Below are 26,612 nucleotides of genomic sequence, written 5' to 3'. Positions count from 1 at the left end.
AGGCAGGACAAACAACCAATGAGCTGGATCCTAGCGGATTGTAAAACTGGTCATGTTTTTAGTGATCCTCTGGGCTGCTATCCAGATGGCTAAATACAGGAACATGACCAGAATATGTGGAGGAGGATGCCCTCTGGTCACAACCTCTCTAGCAGTCGTCTGGTCCAGAGGTATAAAATATGTGCAGTTTGTGGGATGCAGTATGTGCAATGTACAATCTTGAGTTGGTCTTCGAGCATTTTGCTGGAGGTGTTGGTGTTTAGAATCTGCCTCCACAGCTGTTGTTCCTCCTCCTGTCTCAATGGTAGGCCTAAGTTTCATTCCCAGGCTTCCTTCAGACTCACTGTCCCATCCTTGATCATGGAGATGAATATGGTACATAGGGTCGAGAAGCATCTGTGGGAAGCTGTTGGGGACTGCGGGAAAAGTTCCAATGGGATTGGCTCATACTAAAGTCTGCAAAGCATTTGCAGTGTTCTGGAGATTGGTCATGCTGGAAAAGGTGACATTTGTCAGCTAACTGGAGAAGAGCATAATCTGGCCCTCATGGAGGAGCTGCCTTAATCTACTAATCCCTTTCTTAAGACAAGCACTGTATCCACCTCAGTTGGGTCAAACTGGGAGGTCCCATTATGGCAGGTTGGAGAAGGGCCTGATAGACCCACTGGAATCTTCAGGGAAGCACAGGATGAACTTTAGTGACAATGGATTGCTTCCGGCTCTCTATTGATCCTTCTGACGCTGTATTAACGGTAAATTTTGCAGGGGTTGGAAGGGAGGTCTCGACTTCCAGTCCCAAAAAATATTACTTTGTTCTCAATGACCAATGAAACTGTATTTCAACTATGAGATTTTACCAATTAGTTCAGGGCATGGCACAACATGAACATATATCAAGAATTTGTACAGCAGATCAACTTAAACCCCCACTCACAATTTTATACCCATTTTGGAAGGAAATTCCTTTTGCACTGACCTCCATACCTGAATCCCCAATTGCAAAAAAATGCATTTACAATTCACTAGAAATACTGAAGAGTATTTTGCCTTCATATTATTTTGCTAATCTAAAGTTTTTTATTACTGTATGCATTTATACAATAATTTAACTAATTGTATTTCCTGGCTCTAAGTCAAACTGTTTGTACTTCTGGAAAAACTTTTCTGTACCACAGGTCCAGCATCTCAAGTCTTCAATTACTGTTTACAAAACCATCCTCATCAGCTAAATCTTGATATATTCTCAGAAACTAAGCAAACACAAAAAAACACCAGCCTGCATTTATATAGTGCCTTTAACGTAGAAAAACATGCCTAGGCACTTCACAGAAAAAATGGATACCAAGCCAGAGAAGGAGCTAATTAGGAGAGGGTAACCAAAAGCTTGGTCAATGGAGGGGAGGGAGGTAGGGGTGGTGAGGTTTATGGAGGGCATTCCAAGGTGTGGGGCCTAGACGACTGAAGACATGGCTTCCAATGGTGGGATAAAAGGAGGAGGGGATGCACAAGAGGCCAGAGTCGGAGGAACGGAGAATTCTGAGGGGGTTGTAGGGCTGAAGGAGGTTACAAAGATAGAAAGGGGTGAGGCCTTGAAGGGATTTAAACATAAGCATGATCATTTTAAATTGGAGGCATTGGAAAACTAGGAGTCAAAGTAGGTCAGCAAAGCCAGGATTGGTGAGCGAGACTTGACAGCGTTGTAAGCTCTGCTTCCTCTTCTCTGTAGCTACTATTCAATTCCATTGAGATAAAATTCACATTTACTGACTTCACAAGCTCACAGTCAAGCCTCAGGTTGTGGCCGGATCTAAGCTTATTGGGTAAATACTACTGAACTGAAAAGCATAACTGACATTATGCTTCATATATACTAAAATCTTTCATAGGATTGTTTACAGTGAGTTGAAGCTTATGCTATTTTATAAAAATAGGGTTGTTGTGTCATTTAATGCACAATGCATTATTATCAGGGCCAATGACTTATGAGGGCGAATTGAACTGTTGACTGCTCACTTCTCACCTGAAAAACAGGTGGCCAGCAGTTGAAAATTGGGGGGGCACTTGGCCATGCAATGAACTCTAAGGCCTGCCTGATGCAATTTTTAAGCAGCCCTGTGAGCTGTGAGGACGCCCTCTTGTTTCTGTCAGGAGGCTGCTTAAATATGCAAATTGGGGTTCTACACTCAGGGTCAAATAGGAAGTCAAGGCTGTAAGAAGTCTGGTTCAGCCTAAGACAGTGGCTGTGGAGGGGGACGGAGTTAGTGGCAAGGGTATGGTGTTTGTGGCAGGGGTCAAAGATGATGGCTTCAATGATCTGGTAATCCCACTGTTTCCTGGAGGAATTGCAGCTCATCCAAGATTGTATGTCGGACAAGCAGTCTGACATCACAGAGGCTGTGGAGGAATTAAGAGAGGTGGTGGAGAGGTAGAGCTGGGTGTCATTGACGTACATGTGGGAGCTGCCTTCGTGTCTGTGGTAGATGTTACCAACCAGCAGCATGTAGATGAGGATGCCAAGATTGGGTCCCTGTGGAATGCTGAGGTGACACTGTTGGAGATGCTCTGGCTACAATCAAATAGGTGAGACTGACTGCCCTTGACATCAAGGCAGCATTTGACTGAGTGTGGCACCAAGGAGCCCTAGTAAAATTGAAGTCAATGGGAATCAGGGGGAAAACTCTCCAGTGGCTGGAGTCATACCTAGCACAAAGGAAGATGGTAGTGGTTGTTGGAGGCCAATCATCTCAGCCCCTGGGCATTGCTGCAGGAATTCCTCATGATAGTGTCCTAGGCCCAACCATCTTCAGCTGCTTCATCAATGACCTTCCCTCCATCAGAAGGTCAGAAATGGGGATGTTCACTGATGATTGCACAGTGTTCAGTTCCATTCGCAACCCCTCAAATAATGAAGCAGTCCGAGCCCGCATGCAGCAAGACCTGGACAACATCCAGGCTTGGGCTGATAAGTGGCAAGTAACATTCGCGCCAGACAAGTGCCAGGCAATGACCATCTCCAACAAGAGAGAGTCTAACCACCTCCCCTTGACATTCAACGGCATTACCATCGCTGAATCCCCTACCATCAACATCCTGGGGGTCACCATTGACCAGAAACTTAACTGGACCAGCCATATAAATACTGTGGCTACAAGAGCAGGTCAGAGGCTGGGTATTCTGCAGCGAGTGACTCACCTCCTGACTCCCCAAAGACTTTCCACCATCTACAAGGCACAAGTCAGGAGTGTGATGGAATACTCTCCAATTGCTTGGATGAGTGCAGCTCCAACAACACTCAAGAAGCTCGACACCATCCAGGACAAAGCAGCCCACTTGATTGGCACCCTATCCACCACCCTAAACATTCACTCCTTTCACCACCGGTGCACCGTGGCTGCAGTGTGTACCAATCACAGGATGCACTGCAGCAACGCGCCAAGGCTTCTTCGACAGCTCCTCCCAAACCCGTGACCTCTACCACCTAGAAGGACAAGAGCAGCAGGCACATGGGAACGACACCACCTGCACATTCCCCTCCAAGTCACACACCATCCCGACTTGGAAATATATCGCCATTCCTTCATCGTCACCGGGTCAAAATCCTGGAACTCCCTTCCTAACAGCACTGTGGGAGAACCGTCACCACACGGACTGCAGTGGTTCAAGAAGGCGGCTCACCACCACCTTCTCAAGGGCAATTAGGGATGGGCAATAAATGCTGGCCTCGCAGCGACGCCCACATCCCATGAACGAATAAAAAAAACAAGCAAAGACAATCCCACCAAACTGAACAATGAAGAAGCGCTGGAGGAGGACAATACGGTGTCAAAGGCTGTAGAGAGGTCAAGAAGAACAAGCAGGATAATGCAGCATGGTCTCTGTCACAGAGAATTTCATTTGTGACTTTGGTTAGGGCCACTTGGTGGCAAATGATGGATTGTGTTCTTCTAACATCTGCAATGTGGATTTGTTGTTTCTAGATACGTGACATTTTGCATAGTAAAGCAGTGCATGAAATACAAGCTTTTAACAAAAAGCATTTTAAAAATCTTAGAAGTGCTTACAAAGTATGCATATGAGAAGATCTTACTTTCTACTGTGTTATTGTGTGGAGTTCAGGTTTCTGCAAATCCTTTAAGCTGCAAATGGTTAATTACAATCAATCCATCCTCTCAGTAATCAATAATCTACATGCCAACAATGTTTACAACTCTTTCAAAGCAGTTTCATAAATATTCATCATCCTTACTATAGTTTGAGGTTGTTAATTAGATTATTATTTATGTCTAGACATGACAGTTTTAGGTACATTGCCTGGTCCAGAATGGTGAGGCCCGAGGCGCCCAATATTGGGCCTCATGCCTCATTTCAATGCAGCCGGTGTGGCGTGAACAGCCAGCCGACTAAGGGTAATGGGGGGGGCGAATGGGGGGGTGGGAATGGGGGGGGATGGTGGGGAGGAATGGAGGCCGGGGGAGATCAGAAGCCTTGGAGAAACCGAGGGTGGGCAGAGAGTTCAGAGGCCGGGGGAATTGGAGGCCGCAGGGGTTCGGAGGCTGGGGAGATCAGAGGCCGGGAGGGGATTGAAAGCCGAGGGGATGGAAGGCTGGGAGTGATCAGAGAGTGGCGACAATCGGGTGGGTGAATGGCAGCGGCGGCCCACGTTCTTTAAATGTGGCTCCACATTCAGGTGAGTATATTTCAAAAACTTTCCTTGTAGGTAACAGGCAGTCCCAAGGTCTGATCTCCTGAGTGCAGCCAGCGCCAGCTGCCTTAGGGTAAACCAATCTTCCAGTGGGGGCCTCAAACAGGAATTAGGCCCCTTATTTGCGTTTGTAGTATTATACTGTCCGAATTATTCTCCTCTGTATCAGTAACACTGATTTGTGACTAATAAGAATGATTAATAAGGTTTATAAAATCTTCATCACTGTCTAGAACCTGTCTAATTAAATTGTATATAAATGTAGCTGATACCGCTGAATTAGCACTGCGGCTTTCAAAACCACCAAACCATAAAACCACCTATCTCCACATCTTGATATTGCACACACCAATCACTCCACTTACAAAAGGACCTGTTGTGGTCACAACTACTGTGAATAACCTGAAAATATTTGAATAGCAGTGATTCAAGATGTTAATTATCATCATCTGTAGTAAAAGTGATGGCCACCTCAAGGAGAGTAGTGGCAGCCTGGAGGAGATTGTAGTGGTTTCTGGGAGGAAATGACTGTGTGGAGATAGAACTGGATGAAAAATAATGCATTGGAGGAACAACCTGGGTTCCTTTGTCTATAGTCTCATGCCAGTATCATCAGAAGCTCAATGTACTTTTTCAGCTGTGATGTCAGACACTCATTGCTTTTTATCGTTATCAGTCTCTGTCACTGCTGCAGTCTACTCATCCTGAAATGATGCCAAGAGCTTCGATAAACAGAATGTTTGGAAAAGACTTAGATGTACTGTTATTCAGAGCAACTGGTGATCAGACAATTATTTACAGAGGAGTACAATGATTCTTTAAGAGAAAGAAGAAAGAAAGACTAGCATTTATATAGCACCTTTGACGACCTCAGGATGTCCCAAAGCGCTTTACAGGCGATGAGGTACTTTTGAAGTGTAGCCATTGTTGTAATGTAGGAAATACAGCAGCCAATTTGGGCACAGCAAGGTCCCACAAACTGCAATGTGAAAATGGGTAGATAATTTGTTTTAGTGATGTTGGTTGAGGGATAAATATTGTCCAGGACACCGGGGAGAACTCCCCTACTCTTCTTCAAAATAGTGCCATAGGATCTTTTACGTCCACCTGAGAGGGCAGACGGGGCCTCGGTAAATGTCTCATCCAAAAAGATAGTACCTCCTCAGTACTATACTGAAGTGTCAACATAGATTGTGTACTCAAGGTTGTGGGGTGGGACTTGAACCCACAACTTTCTAACTCAGAAGTGAGTGTGCTGCCACTGAGCCACACATAACACTAGGTTGTTTTTTTTGTTGTCAACTTACAACAAGAAAATCACACCCGGCAGAATGTCACAGTTCCCACTTGTGCACTGCCTTTTTCCAGCAGCATGTATAGAAACAACCTTTTTTTAAAAATTTGTTCTTGGGATATTGGTGACATTAAGGCTGTATTTATTGCCCATCCTTAGGTTCATTTAAGAGTCAACCACATAGTGTGGAACTGGAATCACTTGTAAACCAGACCAGATAGGGGTGGCCGGTTCCCTTCCCTGAAGGACATTAATGAGCCAGTTGGGTTTTTACAAAAAAACAGCAACTTTCATGGTCAATTTCTTGTGCTAGCCCACAAATTACCAGATTTATTTAATTCAATCTCACAATTTGCCATAAGTGGGATTTAACCACACAACTTCTGGGTTGATAGTCCAGTACCATAATGCTTATCTCAATAATGATTTGGGATAAACACAAGCACATATGAACCACATGGTAAGAAAGAAGATCCTGGATTCTGTTAGTGAATTAGAAGGCTGTAATTCAATTGGTGTGCTTAGATTTTAGTATCAGAGTAGGTACAGCACAGGAGGAGGCCATTTGGCCCATTGTGCCTGTGCCAGCTCTTTGAAAGAGCTATCCAATTAGTCCCATTCCTCAGCTCTCTCTCCATAGCCCTGTAATTTTTTTCCCTTCAAGTACTTATCCAGTTCCCTTTTGAAAGTTATTATTGAATACACTACACTTTCAGGCAGTGCATTCCAGATCATTACAACTTGCTGCATAAAAAAATGTTTCCTCATGTCGCCTCTGGCTCTTTTGCCGATCACCGTAATTCTGTGTCCTCTGGTTACTAACCCTTCTGCCACTGGAAACAGTTTCTCCTTATTTACTCTATCAAAACCGTTCATGATTTTGAACACCTCTATCAAATCTCCGTTAACCTTCAATGCTCTAAGGACAACAACCCCAGCTTTTGCAATCTCTCCACATAACTGAAGTCCCTCATCCCTGGTACCTGGTACCCTGGTAAACACAAATGTAATAACAAAAGATATAAAGACAAATGTAATATCAAAACTCAAGAAATTTGCTTAGATTATCTGAAGCCTAGATTACTCTCCAAAATTCACTGAGAGATATCCAGCATTGTTTATAATAGATTTATTGGGTTTTCAGTGACCACACCGAAAATTACAAACAATGCAAAATAGCGCAGGGCCTCATAAATCGTGAATTCTCTGTAATATCGGGTTTGAATGCCAATTTTGGAAAAAATTACCACCTGGTATATATTATATAAACAATAATTGGGATAATGTAGAAAAGGAAACCCCAAGTTAGACTTTTTCCATTTTTTAATTCTAATTTAAAGAGAAATTTGTCTAATCTGAATTTTTTCCAACTCTACCTGTCACCATAACAGAGGTCATTATTGGATTTAAAATGAACCATAAATAACTGGGCACTTTGAGATACTATTAATCCACTACTGCAAGCTTTTAACTTTTTACTCAAAGGTTTTTACCAGCATTGCCCATCTCAGCTAAAGAGGTCTTTTTAAAGAATTAAACAAAACTTACGAATCAACCAATGGTGATCCAAGTACTAATCTAACCTCAGCACACTGTTGCTGTCAGCTTGATCTTCCTGTGTGTGCAGCCAGTGTTTGACATTACAGCTACAATCGCCCATATCCGTGCATGAATTTGTACTTCCATTGGCATCATGAAAGTTTCCACTTAGCATACTTACTTATTGAAAATTGTTAAAAGTGCAATTTAATTTGTTCATTGTACTCCATTTTTTCTGACTCAAAATATAATCAGTTTATCTTCAGGCTTTCAGGAAATGATTTCTCCTGTCAAAACAGTCAGTCACAAGATAGATAATTTTCAAACACCAAGGACAAACAAGACAATCTGACGGTCATGATTAAATTTTCCTCCCTCTATTTAAACCTCAACCTGAAAGCCGAGCGACCATTGTGATGAGACAGAGCACTTTTTAGCAAATATGTTTTTTTTATCAGTTCATACGGTGTAGAATTTTACAGCACGAAAGGAGGTCATTCAGCCCACTGTGCCTGTGCCAGCTCTCTGAAAGCTCTATCCACTGAGTCCCATTCCCCTGTGGTTACCCCATACCTGTTTAAATATTTCTTTTTCAAATATTTATACATTTTCCTTTTAAAAGCTGTTGATTCCAACACTGTTTCCAGTAGGATATTACATGTCCTGAGGCCCTTCGGCATAAAAAACTTCTGCTCATCTCCCCCTTTTGGTGATGATCTTAAATTTATCAAATTTATCAAAACCACTCATAAATGTAATCTTAACCTTCTAGTGAAAAAAGCTCCAGTTTCTCCAATCATAATTGAAGCATTTCATCCCTGGTATCTTCTTAGTGAATCTCTTCTGCACTCTCTGTGCAGCCTTGGCATCTTTCTTAAAATAGGGCACTCAAAACTAAATGCAAACTTCTAGCTGCAGCTTAACCATTGATTTTTTTTATAGGTTTAGCAAAACTTCTTTGTTTTTGTACTTAATGTCCCTATTTATAAAATCTAGGATCCCATGTGCGTTTTCTTACAGCTTCGTTAACTTGGCCTCCCACTTTTAAAGTTCTGTGTATCTGAACTCCTACATTTCTCTGCTCCTCTACTCCTTTTAAAATTTTGCCATTTAGTGTATATGTCTTTTCCTTATTCTTCCTCCCAAAATGTATCACCTCACATTTCTCTGCAATAAAATTCATCTGACATCTTTTTGCTCAATCTATAACCTGTTTCACAGTCAACCATGCTCTCTACTTTTGTGTTATCTGCAGGTTTTGCCTCTTGTGCCCAAGTCCAGATATGTATCATATACAGAGAGAGAAAAGCAATGTTCCCAACACTGACACCTGGAGGACATCACTGTTTACATCCCTTCAGACCTAAAGGCATCCATTAACCTCTACTATCTAGCTGGAACTTTCAGGAGGCCAGTTCCTTTTGATTGACTCCTTGTTTTTAAAGCTATATTGCTGTTGTTGCTGTATCTCTGCAATTCACTTGTTCTGCACTACTTTGGTATTGCTGGATAAAAGAAGCGATTGTTGAATAACAATTATGGATTAACATTTGTAAAGATAGTATCAAAGACTGTGCACTCCTGCCAAAAAATACATTTTTTGAAAAAATATCCCTTTACTCAGTGTTCTATCTCTGTGCACACTGCAGTCATGCTGTACAAAAGAGCATTTTAAGCTTCTCAAAATTTCATTGAAATAAATTGGAATTATACTATATTAAAATTATTATATTAAAAATTATAAATCCACAGCCTACAGCCATGTAAAATAATCCAGTGTGACCATTGTTTTCAGTCACATTACCTGAAAAAAATCACTCCCGTCTCCACAGTTTTAAACATTTCAACTGGCACCCGAAGACTCCCAAATGAGTAACTGAGATGCAGTCTACAGTCCAAGTTTACAAGGTCAGTAAAATTGGAGCCCACCCACATTGGCAGCAGGGTCTGTATTTGCTGAATTTTGCAAGGCATGCTCACCCTCTTCATTTCTGTATGCTCCCTGGAAATGAAAAATGTATGTAGGGAGGCATGTTGGTTGGATCTGATTTGCAAAATTGGATGAGCCAGCAGTTCTTAAAATGCTGCTGTTCACCATTATAGGGGATTCAATCCCATGAAGAAGTTCAGTAGTCAGGTGCAGGTTGAGCATTTTTTAGAGGCAAAATGTATGCAATGAATGCAGTGGGGAGGACTTACACATTTAGCCCCAATTCCTTGGACATCCTGCCCTTGAGTGGCAGTGAAGGAAACTCTTTGGAGCTAAAGATCACCCTCCTGTTAAAGCATAATTTTGCTATCTAAAGAAAGAAAGATTTGCATTTATATATCACCTTTCATGACCTCAGGACATCCCAAAGCACTTTACAGCAAATGAAGTACTTTTAAAGTGCAGTCATTGTTGTGATGTAGAAAATGCGGCAGCCAATTTGCGCACAGCAAGGTCCCACAAATGTGGTAATGACCAGATAATCTGTTTTAGTGATGTTGGTTAAGGGATAAATATTGGCCAGGACACCGGGGAGAACTGGCCTGGTCTTCTTTGAAATACTGCAGTGGGATCCTCTACATCCATCTGAGAGGGCCGACGGGACGTCGGGTTAACATCTCATCTGAAAGAGAGGAATCACCATGCAACAGTCAGGAGTACAGTCATGAAGGGACAAAAGTGGATGACTTAGAGGGGAATGTGGTAGTGTTCCCATGCGCCTGCTGCCCTTGTCCTTCTAGGTGGTAGATTTTGTGGGCTTGGGAGGTGCTGTCGAAGAAGCCTTGGCAAGGTACTGCAATGCGTCTTTTAGATGGTACACACTGCAGCCATGGTGTGCCGGTGCTGGAGGGAATGAATGTTTAAGGTGGTGGATGGAGTGCCAATCAAGCGGGCTGCTTTGGCCTGGATGGTGTCGAGCTTCTTGAGTGTTGTTGGAGCTGCACTCTTCCAGGCAAGTGGAGAGTATTCCATCATACGATCATATGCTCAAGCAGAAAGGCCTAACAACACAGAAGAACACCTCGGCCCCAAAAATCTGCAGGCCCTTTGGGTGCACTCCCAACGTAAGTCCAGCAGGAAGGCAGAGGAATGCTCCGGAACTAGACAAGGATCCGGAGGTACTGGACTCTGGCTTCATCACTGAGTTTCTCGGAGTGCCTGTTTGGGGCAGAGCCTTCATCTGATCGGCCTCCTTTATGAAAATTTTTGTTAGGCCCAAGCTGCTGAGGTTCTTGCGAGCAGCTGCCCAGCACTGCATTGGTTACATCCCCCGGCTCTAGCAGGTACCTGAGATGTGCCCATAGTGCCTTAGGCATCCATCAGCCTTATTCAAATCAGGGAGCAGGTGGAAGTGGCAGGACAGCAAGAAGAAAGATAAGGCCAGGTTGCGAGCCCATACCGCATATCAACTGTTGGGGCAAGGGATTTTTATCTTACCCTGCCTTCAGCTGGAAGTAAATGGAGGAGCAGAAGGTATTTCAACATCCTTTGCATCTGCCATGATCAGCCTGCAGCAACTGATGCAGTATGTACAGTGGTGCACCTCCAAGATCACAGCAATTTCATATGAGGAATTTATGGAAATGCAGAACAATGTTCTCCCATGAATGCTGTGACTGGTGCCATTATGACCTTGGGCATCCAGTTACATAAATCTGCCACTGTCAATTTTGATAGGCTGCTGATTATCTGGAAAAAGCAGTGATGGCAGGTTTGACCGACATTGGAGATATCTACGGATTGCTTTCATGCAGATCACTGCTCACCCAGCTGAGGTGCCTAACCAGGACAGTAGCAGAAGAAGAGTCCAATTGTGGACAAATCAGAAAGTAGGTGAGCATTGGTAGCCACTGCATTGCCATCTTTGGTTCCAGCTCTTTTAGGGCTATCACATGGCATTGCACCCAGAGGTTCAAAGTCAAAACTATCCCAACATCAACTTGCCATAAAGTTGCTTCTTCCATTCAAGCAGCAATTAGATACAACCCTGGGTTACATAGTGATAACAAGCACACCTTATAGGGGCATCAAAGGAGAGCCTGGCACAGGGCTTAAAGCTCATTTGCAATGTAAATAGCACTAAACAAATGTTGATTTATTTATCTTTTACATGATATGACTAGCTTTCGTTGGTTAGGGCGATAGAAAAGTAAATAAATGCTGGGAGGGGGGCTGAAAGATGACTGGGCAACTTGTGTAGATGAAATGTGTAACAAGTTCTTGGGGGCTACAATATGTCAGATTTTATTGGAAAAATAAACTTGGTCCGAGGTAAGATGTATCCATTTCTGGAAGTAGAATCATAGAATCATACAGCATAGAAGGAGGCCATTCAGCCCATCATGCCTGTGTCGGCTATTTGAAGGAGCTATGCAATTAATCCCACTCTCCTGCTCTTTCCCCATAGCCATTCATGTAGTTCTTGATCAAAGAGTTCCACACCAACCTTCTTGCCTGTGTATCGGCTCAATCCATGTTTCTCCCTTCTTTTCATTCTCTTGCAGTGAGCCAGCACGCCCATGAGTCTCCTCCTTGTCCTCTGCATGCTCAGTCGTCTTTGAATGGCAAAGTTGTGTAGCATGTGTAGTGAGGGAGCATGGAGTAGCAGCTATGGACGGAGTCTGGTTTCAACAAAGCTTATAATTGGGAATTTGGTGAGTGAGGGGATTCGGTGCAGTAAGGGGTGAGGTGCATTTGATTAGTCAGCGGAGAGGAGCGTTCCGAGAGCGGAGAGGAGCGTACCGAGAGCGGAGAGGAGCGTACCGAGAGCGGGTCACAGCAACAACAAAACAAACCTGCAGTGTGATGTCACAGGTAAGGCAGGTAGCTGGTTGGTGGTGAGTATCTCTTCTGTTTTCTTCTTTCTTAGGACTGTAGGCTAAGTAACTTATGGCATAAAACTACATTTTCTAAAAAAAACTAAACTTAATTTAATAAATTAAACAAGGCCAGTACTTGGTTCAACCTAAAAATAATTTGATTGGCATTTTTTTTTCATTCGTTCATGGGATGTGGGCGTCGCTAGTGAGGCCGGCATTTATTGCCCATCCCTAATTGCCCTTGAGAAGGTGGTGGTGAGCCGCCTTCTTGAACCGCTGCAGTCCGTGTGGTGAAGGTTCTCCCACAGTGCTGTTAGGAAGGGAGTTCCAGGATTTTGACCCAGCGACGATGAAGGAACGGCGATATATTTCCAAGTCGGGATGGTGTGTGACTTGGAGGGGAACGTGCAGGTGGTGTTGTTCCCATGTGCCTGCTGCTCTTGTCCTTCTAGGTGGTAGAGGTCGCGGGTTTGGGAGGTGCTGTCGAAGTAGCCTTGGCAAGTTGCTGCAGTGCATCCTGTGGATGGTACACACTGCAGCCACAGTGCGCCTATGGTGAAGGGAGTGAATGTTTAGGGTGGTGGAAGGGGTGCCAATCAAGCGGGCTGCTTTGTCCTGGATGGTGTTGAGCTTCTTGAGTGTTGTTGAAGCTGTTATAGTTATAAAATAGTCATGACAGGGCAGGAGATGTGTTGCAGCTGCAATATGTGGGAGCTACCAGACAGTTTTGTCCAGGGCGATTACATCTGTGGTAAGTGTCTGCAGCTCGAGGAACTTCGGTTCCGAGTTGAGGAGCTGGAGTCTGAGCTGCAAACATTGCGATGCATCAGGGAGGGAGAAAATTACCTGGACACTTTGATCCAGGAGGCAGTCGCGCCCTTTAGACTAAATACTGTAGAATTGGCACGTGATCAGGGACAGGAGGATGTGACTGCGAGTGAGGCAGGTACGGGGATCCAGGAGGTAGCATTGCAAAAGCCTCAGCCTCTGCACTTGTCCAACAGATACGAGGTTCTTGCAGCCCTTGTGGACGAGTGCAGGGATTGCAGGGAGGATGAGCAAACTGGCCACGGCACCATGGTTCAGGGGGCCATTCAAGTGAGGGGAGTAAAAAAGGTTGTAGTAGGCGACAGTATAGTTAGAGGGATAGACGCTGTTCTCTGCAGCCAAAAACTTGAGTCCCAAAGGCTGTGTTGCCTACCCGGTGCCAGGGTTAAGGACATCTCCTCATGGCTGGAGAGAAACTTGGAGTGGGAGGGGGAGGATCCAGTTGTTGTGGTCCATGTAGGTACCAACGACATAGGTAGGACTAAGAAAGAGGTTCTGCTGAGGGAGTTTGAGCAGCTAGGGACTAAATTAAAAAGCAGAACCACAAAGGTGATAATCTCTGGATTATTACCTGAGCCATGAACAAATTGGCACAGGGTAAATCAGACCAGAGAGATGAATGCGTGGCTCAAAGATTGGTGTGGGAGAAGTGGGTTTCGATTCATGGGGCACTGGCACCAGTACTGGGGAAAGAGGGAGCTGTTCCGTTGGGACGGGCTTCACCTGAACCATGCTGGGACCAGTGTTCTGGCAAACCGAATAACTAGGGCAGTGGAGAAGGCTTTAAGCTAAATAGAGGAGGGGAGGGCTCAGGTGGGGCGAAGTTTAGATTGATAAAGAGAAAAGACAAGGAAGTAGTACAGGAAAGTGATGGGGTAATAATAAACAGAGTGTGTCAGGAAGGGACAGAGCGTACAAACATAAGAGTGCACTTGCAAATGGGGCCGGGGTAGGAAAGAATGGTAAAAAGATAAAATTAAAGGTTCTTTATCTGAATGCGCGCAGCATTCGTAATAAGATAGATGAATTGACGGCACAAATAGAAACAAATGGGTATGATCACGTGGCCATTACAGAGACGTGGTTGCAAGGTGACCAAGGTTGCGAGCTAAATATTCAGGGTTATTTAGCATTTCGGAAGGATAGGAGAAAAGGTAAAGGTGGTGGGGTAGCTCTGTTAATAAAGGATGAAATTGATATAATAGTGAGAAATGATCTTGGCTCAGGAGATCAAGATGTTGAATCAATTTGGGTGGAGGTAAGAAATAGCAAGGGAAAGAAATCTCTGGTGAGAGTAGTATATAGGCCCCCTAACAGTAGCTACACTGTAGGGCAAAATATAAATCAGGAAATAAGGGGGGCTTGTAAAAAAGTTAATGCAATAATCATAGGCGATTTTAACTTTCACATAGATTGAACAAATCAAATTGGCACAAATAGCCCTGAGGAGGAGTTCATAGAATGTATTAGGGACTGTTTCTTAGACCAATACGCCAGGGAACCAACCAGGGAACAGGCCATTTTGGATCTGGTAATGGGTAACGAAACAGGATTAATTAATGATCTCAAAGTAAAGGATTCCTTGGGAAGCAGTGATCATAACATGATAGAATTTCACATCCAGTTTGAGAGCGAAGATCTTGGGTCTGAAACTACTGTATTAAACTTAAATATGGGCAATTATAAAGGAATGAGGGCAGAATTGGCTAAAGTGGACTGGGTAAACAGATTAGATGATATGATGGTGGATAAGCAGTGGCAAACATTTAAAAAGATATTTTATGACTCGCAACAAAAATATTTCTCTGTGAGGAGGAAAGACTCCACAAAAAGGGTGAACCAACCATGGCTAACTAAGGAAGTCAAGGATGGTATCAAGTTAAAAGAAAAAGCATACAACATGGCAAAGATTATTGGTAAGCCCGAAGATTGGGAAAACTTTAAAAACCAGCAAAGGATGACTAAAAGAATAATAAAGAAGGAGAAAATAAATTATGAGAGTAAACTAGCAAGAAATATAAAAACTGACAGTAAAAGCTTCTATGAGTACATAAAAAGGAAGAGGGTAACTAAAGTAAACATTGGTCCCTTAGAGGATGCGACTGGGGAAATAATAATGGAAAACAAGGAAATGACAGAGGAATTGAACAGATATTTTGTATCTGTCTTCACAGTAGAAGACACAAATAATATACCAATAATAGTAGAAAATCAAGGGGCAAAGGGGAGGGAGGAACTAAAAATCAATCACTATCGCTAGAGAAAAAGTACTAGGTAAACTAATGGGTCTAAAGGCTGACAAGTCCCCTGGACCTGATGGCTTGCATCCGAGGGTCTTAAAGGAAGTGGCTACAGAGATAGTGGATGCATTGGTTGTAATCTTCCAGAACTCATTAGATTCTGGAAAGGTCCCAGCGGATTAGAAAACCACAAACGTAACATCCCTATTCAAGAAGGGAGTGAGACAGAAAGCAGGTAACTATGGACCAGTTAGCCTAACATCTGTCATTGGGAAAATGGTAGAATCCATTATTAAGGAAGTAGTAGCAGGACATTTGGAAACTCATAATACAATCAAGGAAAGTCAACATAGCTTTATGAAGGGGAAATCATGTCTGACAAATTTATTAGAGTTCTTTGAGGAAGTAACGGGCAGGGTGGATAACGGGGAACCAATGTATGCAGTATATTTGGATTTCCAAAAGGCATTCAATAAGGTGCCACATAAAAGATTACTGCACAAGATAAGAGCTCATGGTGTTGGGGCTAATATACTGGCATGGATAGAGGATTGGCTAACTAACAGAAAACGAAGAGTCGGGATAAAAGGGTCATTTTCAAAATGGCAATCTGTAACTAGTGGGGTGCCGCAGGGATCAGTGCTGGGGCCTCAACTATTTACAATATATATCAATGACTTTCATGAAGGAACAGACTATATTGCGGCCAAATTTGCTGATGATACAAAGATAGGTGGAATAGCAAGTTGCGAGGAGGACACAAAGTGTCTGCAAAGGGATATTGACAGGTTAAGCGAATGGGCAAAAATTTGGCAGATGGAATATAATGGGAGGAAAGATAAAAAAGCAAAATATTATTTGAATGGAGAAATACTACAAAATGCTGCGGTACAGAGGGATCTGGGTGTCCTCGTACATGAAGCACAAAAAGTCAACATACAGGTGCAGCAGGTAATCTGGAAGGCAAACGGAATATTGGCCTTTATTTCTAGGGGAATGGAGTATAAAAGCAGGGAAATCATGCTACAACTGTACAGGGTGCTGGTGAGACCACACCTGGAGTACTGCGTACAGTTCTGGTGCCCTTATTTAAGGAAGGACATACTTGCATTGGAGGCAGTTCAGAGAAGGTTCACTAGGTTGATTCCGGGTATGGAAGGGTTGTCTTATGAGGAAAGACTGAACAGGTTGGGTCTATACTCATTGGAGTTTAGAAGAATGAGAGGAGATCTTATTGAAACATACAAGATTCTGAGGGGACTCGATAGGGTAGATGCTGAGAGGATGTTACCCCTCATGGGGGAATCTAAAGCTATGGGGCGTAGTCTCAGAATAAGGGGTCGCCCGTTTAAGACGGAAATGAGAAGGAATTTCTTCTCCCAGAGGGTTGTGAATCTTTGGAATTCTTTACCCCAAAATGCTGTGGAGGCTGAGTCATTGAATACATTCAAGGCTGAGTTAGACAAATTTTTGATCAGCAAAGGAGTCAAAGAATATGGGGAAAGGCAGGAAAGTGGAGTTGAGGTAAAAATCAGATCAGCTATGATTTCATTAAATGGCAGAGCAGGCTCGAGGGGCCGAATGGCCTACTCCTGCTCCTATCTGTTATGGTCTTATGGTCATGCCGCAGGCTATGATCATTTTGAAGGTTGTGGCTGGATTGTGGAGCAGCACCCCGCCTGAATGTTCCAAACCACAGAATTGTTGCTTTACAACCCAATGGTGTGCTCGACAGTAACGCCTCGTACGTGTGCTCTACCGCTGAGTGGAGATTTCTAATTGTGGTAATCAGCTATGGCTGCAAAGCAATCTTCAAATAATGCAAGTACCATGGACTGTGACAGGATAAAAACATCATTGCTGCTCCCTAGGTAACTGGCATTAATGTGTAGGATCATATTTCTGAGGTCTGAAACCACCTCATCATTTATGGAGTTTGGCCCCTTTCTATTCATGTATACATTGGAAGTTGACATGTGGAACCTTGTTGGTCACCTTGACTCGCCCTGGATTCTTGCGAGGCCTGCCAGGTGGTAAATGTTGTGTGCAGATTTATCCAGGCATCTGAAGCATGCCTTAAAAATCATTAGTCTACTCAAGGGTGAACCTTATTGTATTGGTGTTCCCCAGGGGATCTCAGGATCTAAACCAGGCTCAACAGCCACTGTTGCATATGGTAGCCTTGGTCACTGATCAACCATTCAGAAACCTGCCTTTGACCTGTGGACAGTGCTGTGATTGTGTAATGTCCGAGTAGGTCACTGGATAGCAGGCATTCACATATATGAGATACATTGCATTGCACACCAGCTCCACACTGAAAGAAATGATACCCTTTCCTATTGAAATGGTTGATTACATTCTTGAAAGGGGCCTAGACGATTTTACCTTGCATCTGGGTAAATCCAGCCAATCTATAAAAATTGATAACCCACATTGATGCACAAGGTCCATAGGAAAGATGAACTGGGCTGTTCATACAAAGAATTCATCAATTGTTTGCTTGATGCAACTGTGTACAGATCGGCTGATAGTGCAGATTTCCCTAGAAGCTGCCTGAAAGGGGCCAGTGGAATAGAACTGAGTGCCGCAGTGACTTTCACAGTCGCTGGAAGTACAGTACCTATTAGGGGTGGGCGTCAGGTCCGATACAGGTAACCTCAAGCATTGGCAAGTCATGAGGTTAGGATATGACCACCTGGATCTGTAGACATAAAGGCATGGGTTCCATTGGGGGTGGAAGCCACCACCTAAAGTGCTTAGTCAGCTTTGGTCTCCCTGCATTGTTCCTGCTAATCTTCTTCTGCTTCTTCCTCATAAGAGGTAAAAGGAAATGCCTAAGGGAAGCACGTACCCTTTTCTGGTGAATGTATTCAGAGGAAAAAATGAAGTTACACAACATTGAACCTATTAGTAAGGTTGAGGTGCATAAAGAGGTTAAAATCCCCAGAAGGTGGCCTTTAACTACATTTCCTCAAGCTACTGTCATCTAGCAACCAACAAGGATAGTAACAGACTTCAGGAGGGCATAGACAGACTGGTAAAATTGGCAGATGAAATTTAACGCAGAGAAGTGTGAAGTGATTAATTTTGGTAGGAAGAGCGAGGAGAGGGAATATAAACCAAATGGTACAATTTTAAAGGGGGTGCAGCAACAGAGAGACCCATATAAATCTTTGAAGGTGGCAGGACAAGTTGAGAAGGCTGTTAAAAGGACATATAGGATTCTTGGCTTTATAAATAGAGGGATAGAGTACAAAGGCAAGGAAGTTATGCTAAACCTTTATAAAACACTGGTTACGCCCCAGATAGAATATTGTGGCCAATTCTGGGCGCTACATTTTAGGAAGGATGTCAAGGCCTAGGTGAGGGTGCAGAGATTTACTAAAATGGTACTAGGGATGCGGGACTTCGGTTATATGGAGAGACTAGAGAAGCTTGGATTGTTCTCCTTAAAGCAGAGAAAGTTAAGGGGAGATTTGATAGGTGTTCAAAATCATGAACGGTTTCAATAAGAGTAAATAAGGAGAAACTGTTTCCAGTGACAGAAGAGTCAGTATCCAGAGGACACAGATTTAAGGTAATTGGCAAAAGAACCAGAGGTGACGAGGAAAAAAATTTTTACGCAGAAACTTATGATCTGGAATGCAATGCCTGAAAGGGTGGTGGAAGCAGATTCAATAGTAACTTTCAGAAAGGAATTGGATAAATACTTGAAGGTGAAAAAATTGCAGGGCTATTGGGAAAAGAGCAAGGGAGTGGGACTAATTAGATGGCTTACAAAGTGCCAGCACAGGCACGATGGGCTGAATGGCCTCCTTCTGTGCTGTATCATTGTATAATGCCTCTTTGATACAAGCATTCTTTTGGGGAGTTGGGCCACAAGCATTGAGGGAAATCAAATGCTAGACAGCATCTTCTTTAAATCCTGTTTGCATGCAGCAGGTGCGGCACATCCCACATTGCAGGTAGAAATTAGAACAGGGTTTCAACATTAAGCCTCCCCCCTCCGTTTTCCTTTCTGCTGCCCTGCATCTGCCACAAAATAGGCAGTAAACAGAAGGGAAATCTTGCTGTTTATGCCTTTAATGTGCTATACACCCATTGTTGCTGAGGAGCAACAGCAAAGGTGAATTGGATAGACATTCATTGCACAATACTCACACAAATCTCTAAAATTGTAATTGACTTGCAAAACCTTCAGATCTAAAATAGCCCAATACTGGAACAAAGTTAACTTTCCACCCAACATGTTCAAATGTATCTTTTAAATCCTGAAAATCTATTGTTTTCTCTTGAACTCTAAGCCCAGATCACAAATTGCGCAATTTTGCATTTTAAATAAAGCACCAGCAGTATATTTTCCAACAATTAAAGATAACTTGTTACTTCACTTATATGCCTTGGTTTCTCCCATGAAATTAGATCAGGTAGCTAATTTTGAAGTGTTAAATGAATTAAGCCAGAACTCAATTCGATTTAGCCATCTGATAGTATAAAACAGTATGGTTCCTATGACTTGAGCCACCAGTGTTTGTCTTGAAACATCTTAGTTTGTTAGCTATTGATGTTACTATAATAGGATTTACATTGCTCTTGTTAAAATGATTGCCTATGTGTGAAACCCTAACATGGTGAGTTCTGATTCTCCCAACATGCCCATGTATCATAGATGGGTTTAATTGTTCTATATTAAAGGGCCTAAAAGTCAGGACTGTTGGTTAATTTCTGAGCTATTTAGACCTGGTGCTCCACAAATAGTTAACTCATATTGTACATAATAAGCTACCCAAATAGCTGGATTACTTTCAAGAAATCATGAACCACTTGCTCAAGTAATGCTTATGAAAGCTGTTCTAGGCTTGTCTGCATTGTTTATTTTAAAATATGGCTGTTACATATTTCAGTGTATGCTTAATACTTGTCACTCAAGTGTACATGAATTGATAATGGTGTTCAGCTGCACCAAGAGAGCAAATAGAAGTATTTGCTTTTTTGTAGCAATCCAATGAGTAAAAATACCAGCAAGCTATACTAGCCAACAGGCCTACGCCCATCTCAGAACTGAAAAAAAACACATTTCCATCTCTCTCATCATGCAGCAACTCAAAAATGCCAGGTGAAAACAGTTCAAGCCTGTTTGTAGTGGCCATTTACCCACCAAATGAATAAGTCAGGCTAGGAATCACTTCAAGGTAGTCATTTGCTGCAATATCAGAGCTGTGGCACCATCTTGAGGGATATAGGGAGCATTACAGCACAAAATAAACACTACTGGAGAGCATTAATAAAAAGTTTTATTTCATAAGCATTTCAAAAGGTCAACAAAAACAAAAAGCTGCAACTTTTAGGCAATTACAGAGTGGCATTTTCAATTTCTAGCACAATGTCTGATGCACCAAGAACCTTACAACAACTCAATAGCAAATTAACTTCCCCCTCCCCCAAACCCAGTCGGTGCTGTGTACCAACATGAAAATTGCTCTCACCAAGCCAATTTATATTCCCCTCACTGTACCAGCCAAGGTAAGTGTCAAACAAAACACCACTAAGAACAGAGACAATGGGCCACCCAAAGACACTTTCGTAGTGTGTTAACTATACAAAACAAAAATAAACTGTACAGTTTAAAATCAAATTCTCATATACATAGCCTTATATATTTTTTAAAAAGAAGCAGAGTGTGTACAGGGCAGGGGTAAATGCTCTAAAGATGAGAAATGTTGCTGGAAGCAATGTAAATTCAATCATCGTCATCATCATCATCCTCCTCCTCTTCCTCCTCCTCCTCCTCATCTTCCTCTTCATCATCATCCTCCTCATCATCCTCTTCCTCCACCTTCTTCTTTTCCACTTTGGCAGTTGAAGCCTTCTTAGTAGACTCTGGCTTTGTTTTAGCACGATATGCTGCAAGATCCTATAAGTCAAGGATAAATTTTTCTTTAACCTAGATAAGTAGTTGCCCTTGTAATCTGACTGAGATATCCCTTAAAGACAATAGGTAAATATTCAATGTTTCCATTAACTGAATTAGCCCAAATCTATGCAGTTCAGTATTTACAAGTTGAAAATTTCATACATGCACCCCCTACCCCAAGAGACCAGCACATAACCTGTTACAGTATTCCCCAGTGGGCACCACACTTTAGGAAGGATGTCAAGACCTTGGAGAGGGTAGAGGAGGTTTATCAGGATGATACCAGGGATGAAGGACTTCAGTTGAGATTGGAGAAGCTGGGATTGTTCTCCTGAGAGCAGAGAAGGTTAAGGAGAGACCTGATAGAGGTATTCAGAATAATGAGGGGTTTTGATAGGACAAATAAGGAGAAACTGTTTCCTCTGGCAAGTGGGTCAGTAACGTGAGGTCATAAATTTGAAATAATTGGAAAAACTAGAGGAAAGGAAGATAATTTTTTCCAGCGGGTAGTTATGATCTGGAACACACTATCTGTAAAGGGTGGTAGAAGCAGATTCCACAGGAATTTTCAAAAGACAATTGGCCATGTACTTGAAGAGGACTACCTTTCAGGGTTATGGGGAAAAAGCTGGGTGTGGAACTAAATTGAACAGCACTTTCAAAGAGTCAGCAAAGGCACAAAGGGCCAAATGGCCTCCTTCTGTGCTACAAGATTCTATACAATATTAGACACAGGCCAAGATGATGGCAGGTTTAATCAATCATTGACCTGTGCCAAGTTGAAATCAGGATGACTTGGTTTTCATTCCAAATATCCATCCAGTCAGGATCACTTTCAACTGTAATACCCCCTCCTCCCCCAGTCTGCCAACTCAGTCTACGTTCACAAAGATTGGCCACTTGGATGGCATACAGGAGGGCTGTTGGTACTGTGCAACTAAATCCACACACTTTCCCTGCCTGAAGACGCTGGTTTAAAAACCCACAAAAAGCCAATGTTAAATTTTACCGCTTCATATCTCTCCTTGAGCTTTCCTGCCCTCTTTTCGTATGGAACCTTGTCATTTGCGGCTGTCGCATTCCAACGCACTCCCAACTTCCTGGCTATGTCCCCAATTGTTGCCCCAGGATTTTCCTCTTTAATTTTGGGACGCCAGTCCGCGCAGAACACAAAGAAAGCAGATCTGAAATTAATCAGAGTTAAATAAGTACATTTGGAAGTGAACTTGCACAAAGCACTCAAAGATGGAGATCAAAGCTGGTCCTACAAAATAAATGCATGAAACGTTCTTTCCCCCAAATTGGGCAGTACCAATCTTTTGGGATGTTGCTGCTCAAGTGGCTGTCCTATTTGCCTATGCAAGTCATTACACTGGAGTTCATGTTTAATGATAATTAGGTGCAATATTTAGAAAAATGCATTCTAGCTATTCTAATGCAATGTTTGAATACTCAATACTTGAAACACTCAGCCTGATCTGCTGAGTGTTTCCAGCATTTTCTGTTTTCATTTCAGATTTCCAGCATCTGCAGCATTTTTCTTTTGTATTGTATTAGAATATATTGCTTATTTTCTAAAAAAGCAAGATGAAAACTTACGGAGGCCTTTTTGGTGCATTAGGGTCCTTCTTTCTCTTCTGTTTCTTGGCACCAGTTGGTGGCTCATAATTCTTCATTTCTTTCTCCCAACGGACCTTGTCTTCTTTTGCCTTCTCTTCAAATTTCAGTTTCTCTTTAGGAGACATGGTCTGCAAGCACAAGTATACAGGGTTTCACACATCAGACTTCCTTACTATTAAATATATTTAAGACATATTTGGAAAATAAAAAGCAACATCTTCAGAGAAAGAAGTAACCAAAATGCAGAGAGCTCTGGTCAATCTACAACTCAAGTATTCTGTCCAGTTCGTCACCAAGCTACAAGGGAAACAGTCAAGCACTGGAGGCAGTGCAGATAAGAACCACAAGGCTGATTTCTAGTGTCAGGAGTTTAACAAAGTCTGCGGAAACTTGGGCTTTTCACCCTGGAAAAGGATGCACTAGAGGTGATCTTACTATTCCAGAATAACTTACCATGCCCTCAAGTATACACATAGGGGCATGGCAGATGTTAATCCAGAATTATTTTAAAATTAAATTGCAACAGTACAAGGTGACATGGGTTCAGACCAGATACTGGAAATACTTCAGAGTGAGTGATCAGAGTGGTGGAGATGAAAATGTTGAATTATTTAACAAAATCAATGCTATGATAAGGGTGGGGAAAGAAAAAGAACACACTGTATAGTTTCTGGATGGAAGATAAAAGATGGGCCAAATGGCCTCCCTCATTCACTATGCTCTTGGGGTCTGCTTTAAAACCCCTTCACATTAGCTTGGAAAAGAATTTCTTGGAGATTCTCAAGGCATGATCATATCAATAAAATCTGGCACTTAAATGTACAACCCAAGTTACTTAGAACACAAACTGCTCACCTTCCATCTTTCTGCACACTTCTTTGAGAATTCAGCAAAGTTGACACCTGCATCAGGATGCTTCTTCTTGTGCTCCTCACGACAAGTTTGGACGAAGAAGGCATACGAGGACATTTTGCCTCTGGGTTTTTTAGGATCACCACCCCTTACCATTTTGGCCTTTTCCTGAAAATAAAGATAGCAAATAACAATTAATTCAATTCTGCACAATTCTTAATCTTCCACTTTTACTTAAGTGGCTCGTGAAAATCGAGGCATAACATCGCTTTTAGCGGGGAAAATCCTTTTATTAAACGAAATTTAGATTATCAAAATAGTACAGCACAGCAGTCTGAACATTTCCACAACCACTTAAACACAAGTTTTCGGAGTACTAGTACAGCTGTTGATATTCCATCTACGTCCGCATCACAAATATCCTACTCAAAAACTGTACAAGCTTCACTTTAAACTACCTGTATCTTTATCCGTATCGATCATCTTTTTGGCCTTACGGTTCATAAAATATTTAAACGTGCAAATTTAGTGAGTGCGAATTTATACCCCATTTACAACAAATGTATGAAAAACAACCGCACCCATACGTTTTAGCAAAGGACTGAAGAGAAACAAATAAAACGGTGCACAAGTTCTAACGGCCAAAATTAAATGCACTTGAGTATGTCATTTTTGCAAATCTGCACTAAATATTAATCCCATCCTTCGCGCCATTTTAAAACCAGTTAAAAACAGCTCCAAATTCTTTAACCCGAATTAAAAAAATGCGTTTCCGCGATTTTACAGCCCCGCCTAACACTTCCCGCAGTATACTGCAAAAGTTAAAAAAATAAAATCGGAAAACAGTTTAAATTCTTAGTTTTCCTGGGCACTTCCCGCCATATTCTCGCCACATTATTTCTCACTCAAGGATACAGATTATAAAAAAAATCAATGAAATTTATTTTTTTTTAAATTAAAATCTTCAATCTAAACCTCAAATAAAAAAATATTTAAAAAGTTAATCCACCTAACGCTTTCGTTCCGTTTAAAACCGTATGGCTAAAGCGTAGGCACTTCACTGGAGTCTGGAGCTATGGCTGAGAACAAAAAAAAATGAGGTCAAACAACAACGACAATATTTCTTCTTCCATGTTGAAAAATCCTTCTTCATGAGAGAAAGTCCCCTTCAAATGTCACCAACCACCATCTTCCGACCCTATCCTTTCGCCAAACGACCGTTTTCCGCGTGTTTTTCTCGCCTGTGGTCTTTGCGCTGGGTGGTATATAGTTATAGTGTGGGGTTTGTACATATAGTTTAGTATTACAGCCGCGAATGGCCGCTTGACTCTAACATTGAGACTACATGGCTCCATCTTGATAGCAGCGTCAGTGCGAGGAGAAAATAACTCGGCTCGCCTTACAACCCGCATTTCACCCCTTTAATCGCCTGCAAACCCGACAAAAAGCACAGCGTTGGATAGCTGAGTGTCTCAGCTACCCGATCCCGCCCCGAAAACCCACCGTGAACGGACCACAGCGGAGCCGGACACGGTTTGGAAAAGTTGAACTCAACTCGCTCTCGACGCGCTGCTGTTTAATAATGGCTTTCCCTCAGCCGCCGTCAGCCATGTTAAACAGCGCGACTGAGGGAGATTTTTTTTTAAAACTTTAATTCTAACGCCCTATCAGCGCACATTTTTAGAAATAAAAGGAAAGAGTAAGACATGCCCGTTTAGAATATGCTGCTATTTGGCCCCCTCGGTGCCTAAAAGCGAGCGGCTGTTGTAGAGTCTGTCCTTCTCACGGGCTCCGTGCACCAACAACCAGACCCGCGCCGTCTCTCACTGTAATGGCTGTGGAGGCGCTTGCTGCCTGCGCACTATCACTAGCCACCGCCGCGCTACCATTGGCCGCTGCCGAGCCACCGCGCCCTTTGGTTGGCCAGCGCCCCTCCATTGTTCTGACTAGAGCTGTCCTTCGGTTGGCCGCCGCGGGGAAAACGACAGCGGAGAGCGAAACAGCGCGCAAATACAAACCAGGAAAGTAAGCAGAGACAGGCACTGAGTAACTGGAGAACATAGTCACACAGTCTGTATGTGCAGCCTAGATATATGTGCAAGCTGCACTCTGCTAGCCTTATTACAGCTGTTCCACACTACTCGACACTTGGCAGGGCGCAGTGGCCTAATAACATTGTAGTATTGTTAACAACAGTCCTTTCATTTAAGGTTAAGTGTTGTATGTGACAGAATGCAGAATTGTATATATGGACCATGAAGATACGATAATATAATGTAATATGTATAACGTAATGTATAAAAAGAGTATTGCAGCGCTGCTTCAACATTAACAGTTATCCTCGGTTAATTTAATGATTATATGCAGTTTTTCGCATATATTAAATCATTTTTAGTTGTAAATACCCCAGAACATACAAATGATATATACGTGTGACAATGCCTCCTACTGTATTCGGTACAGGAATATAAACCGTATTAAAATTGAAATCATTAAATTTTACTTTCTTGGTCAGTAAATCACGTACAACAGCAGCTGAAATGTCATAACTATATATTCATATAGCTAACGTATACTAGAGTGCAAAGGAAGCGTTAATCAGATTATTTTCCTGTTTTATTTTGAGTTCACATATATACTTTAGATACTCTTCATTGTTGATGTATAACGGATCTGTAGGTTTCGCAGCAGTGTTCGTAGACATATTGTAGGGCATGTACAGGTACTGAACTTTTGGCAGCAGCCCGTAGCAATCGCGTCGTGTCGTCCATATGAGTATTTTCATTCAGCGCGTTTTTTTTCTGTTTAAAT

The 26,612-nt window shown here is 42.5% G+C and overlaps 1 protein-coding gene across 2 annotated transcripts; it reads right to left on the bottom strand.

Moving 5' to 3' along the window:
* Positions 1–20,691: 20,691 nt before the first annotated feature.
* Positions 20,692–25,653, bottom strand: LOC137322850 (high mobility group protein B1-like). 2 transcript variants are annotated; one of them, XM_067985989.1, is made up of 6 exons: positions 25,512–25,653; positions 24,811–24,880; positions 23,805–23,969; positions 22,929–23,077; positions 22,339–22,513; positions 20,692–21,329 (listed from the first exon to the last, which is right to left on the bottom strand). In XM_067985989.1, the coding sequence occupies exons 3-6, from the start codon at positions 23,955–23,957 to the stop codon at positions 21,156–21,158; spliced, it is 651 nt and encodes a 216-aa protein (XP_067842090.1). In that variant the 5' UTR covers positions 23,958–23,969; positions 24,811–24,880; positions 25,512–25,653; the 3' UTR covers positions 20,692–21,155. The 2 variants fall into 2 exon arrangements, with proteins under 2 accessions (XP_067842090.1, XP_067842088.1); XM_067985987.1 differs by lacking the exon at positions 24,811–24,880.
* Between the last annotated feature and the right edge of the window lie 959 nt (positions 25,654–26,612).

This window comes from Heptranchias perlo, chromosome 6, assembly GCF_035084215.1.
Source record: "Heptranchias perlo isolate sHepPer1 chromosome 6, sHepPer1.hap1, whole genome shotgun sequence".
Taxonomy (NCBI): Eukaryota; Metazoa; Chordata; class Chondrichthyes; order Hexanchiformes; family Hexanchidae; genus Heptranchias; species Heptranchias perlo.
This window is presented reverse-complemented; position numbering and strand designations above follow the sequence as displayed.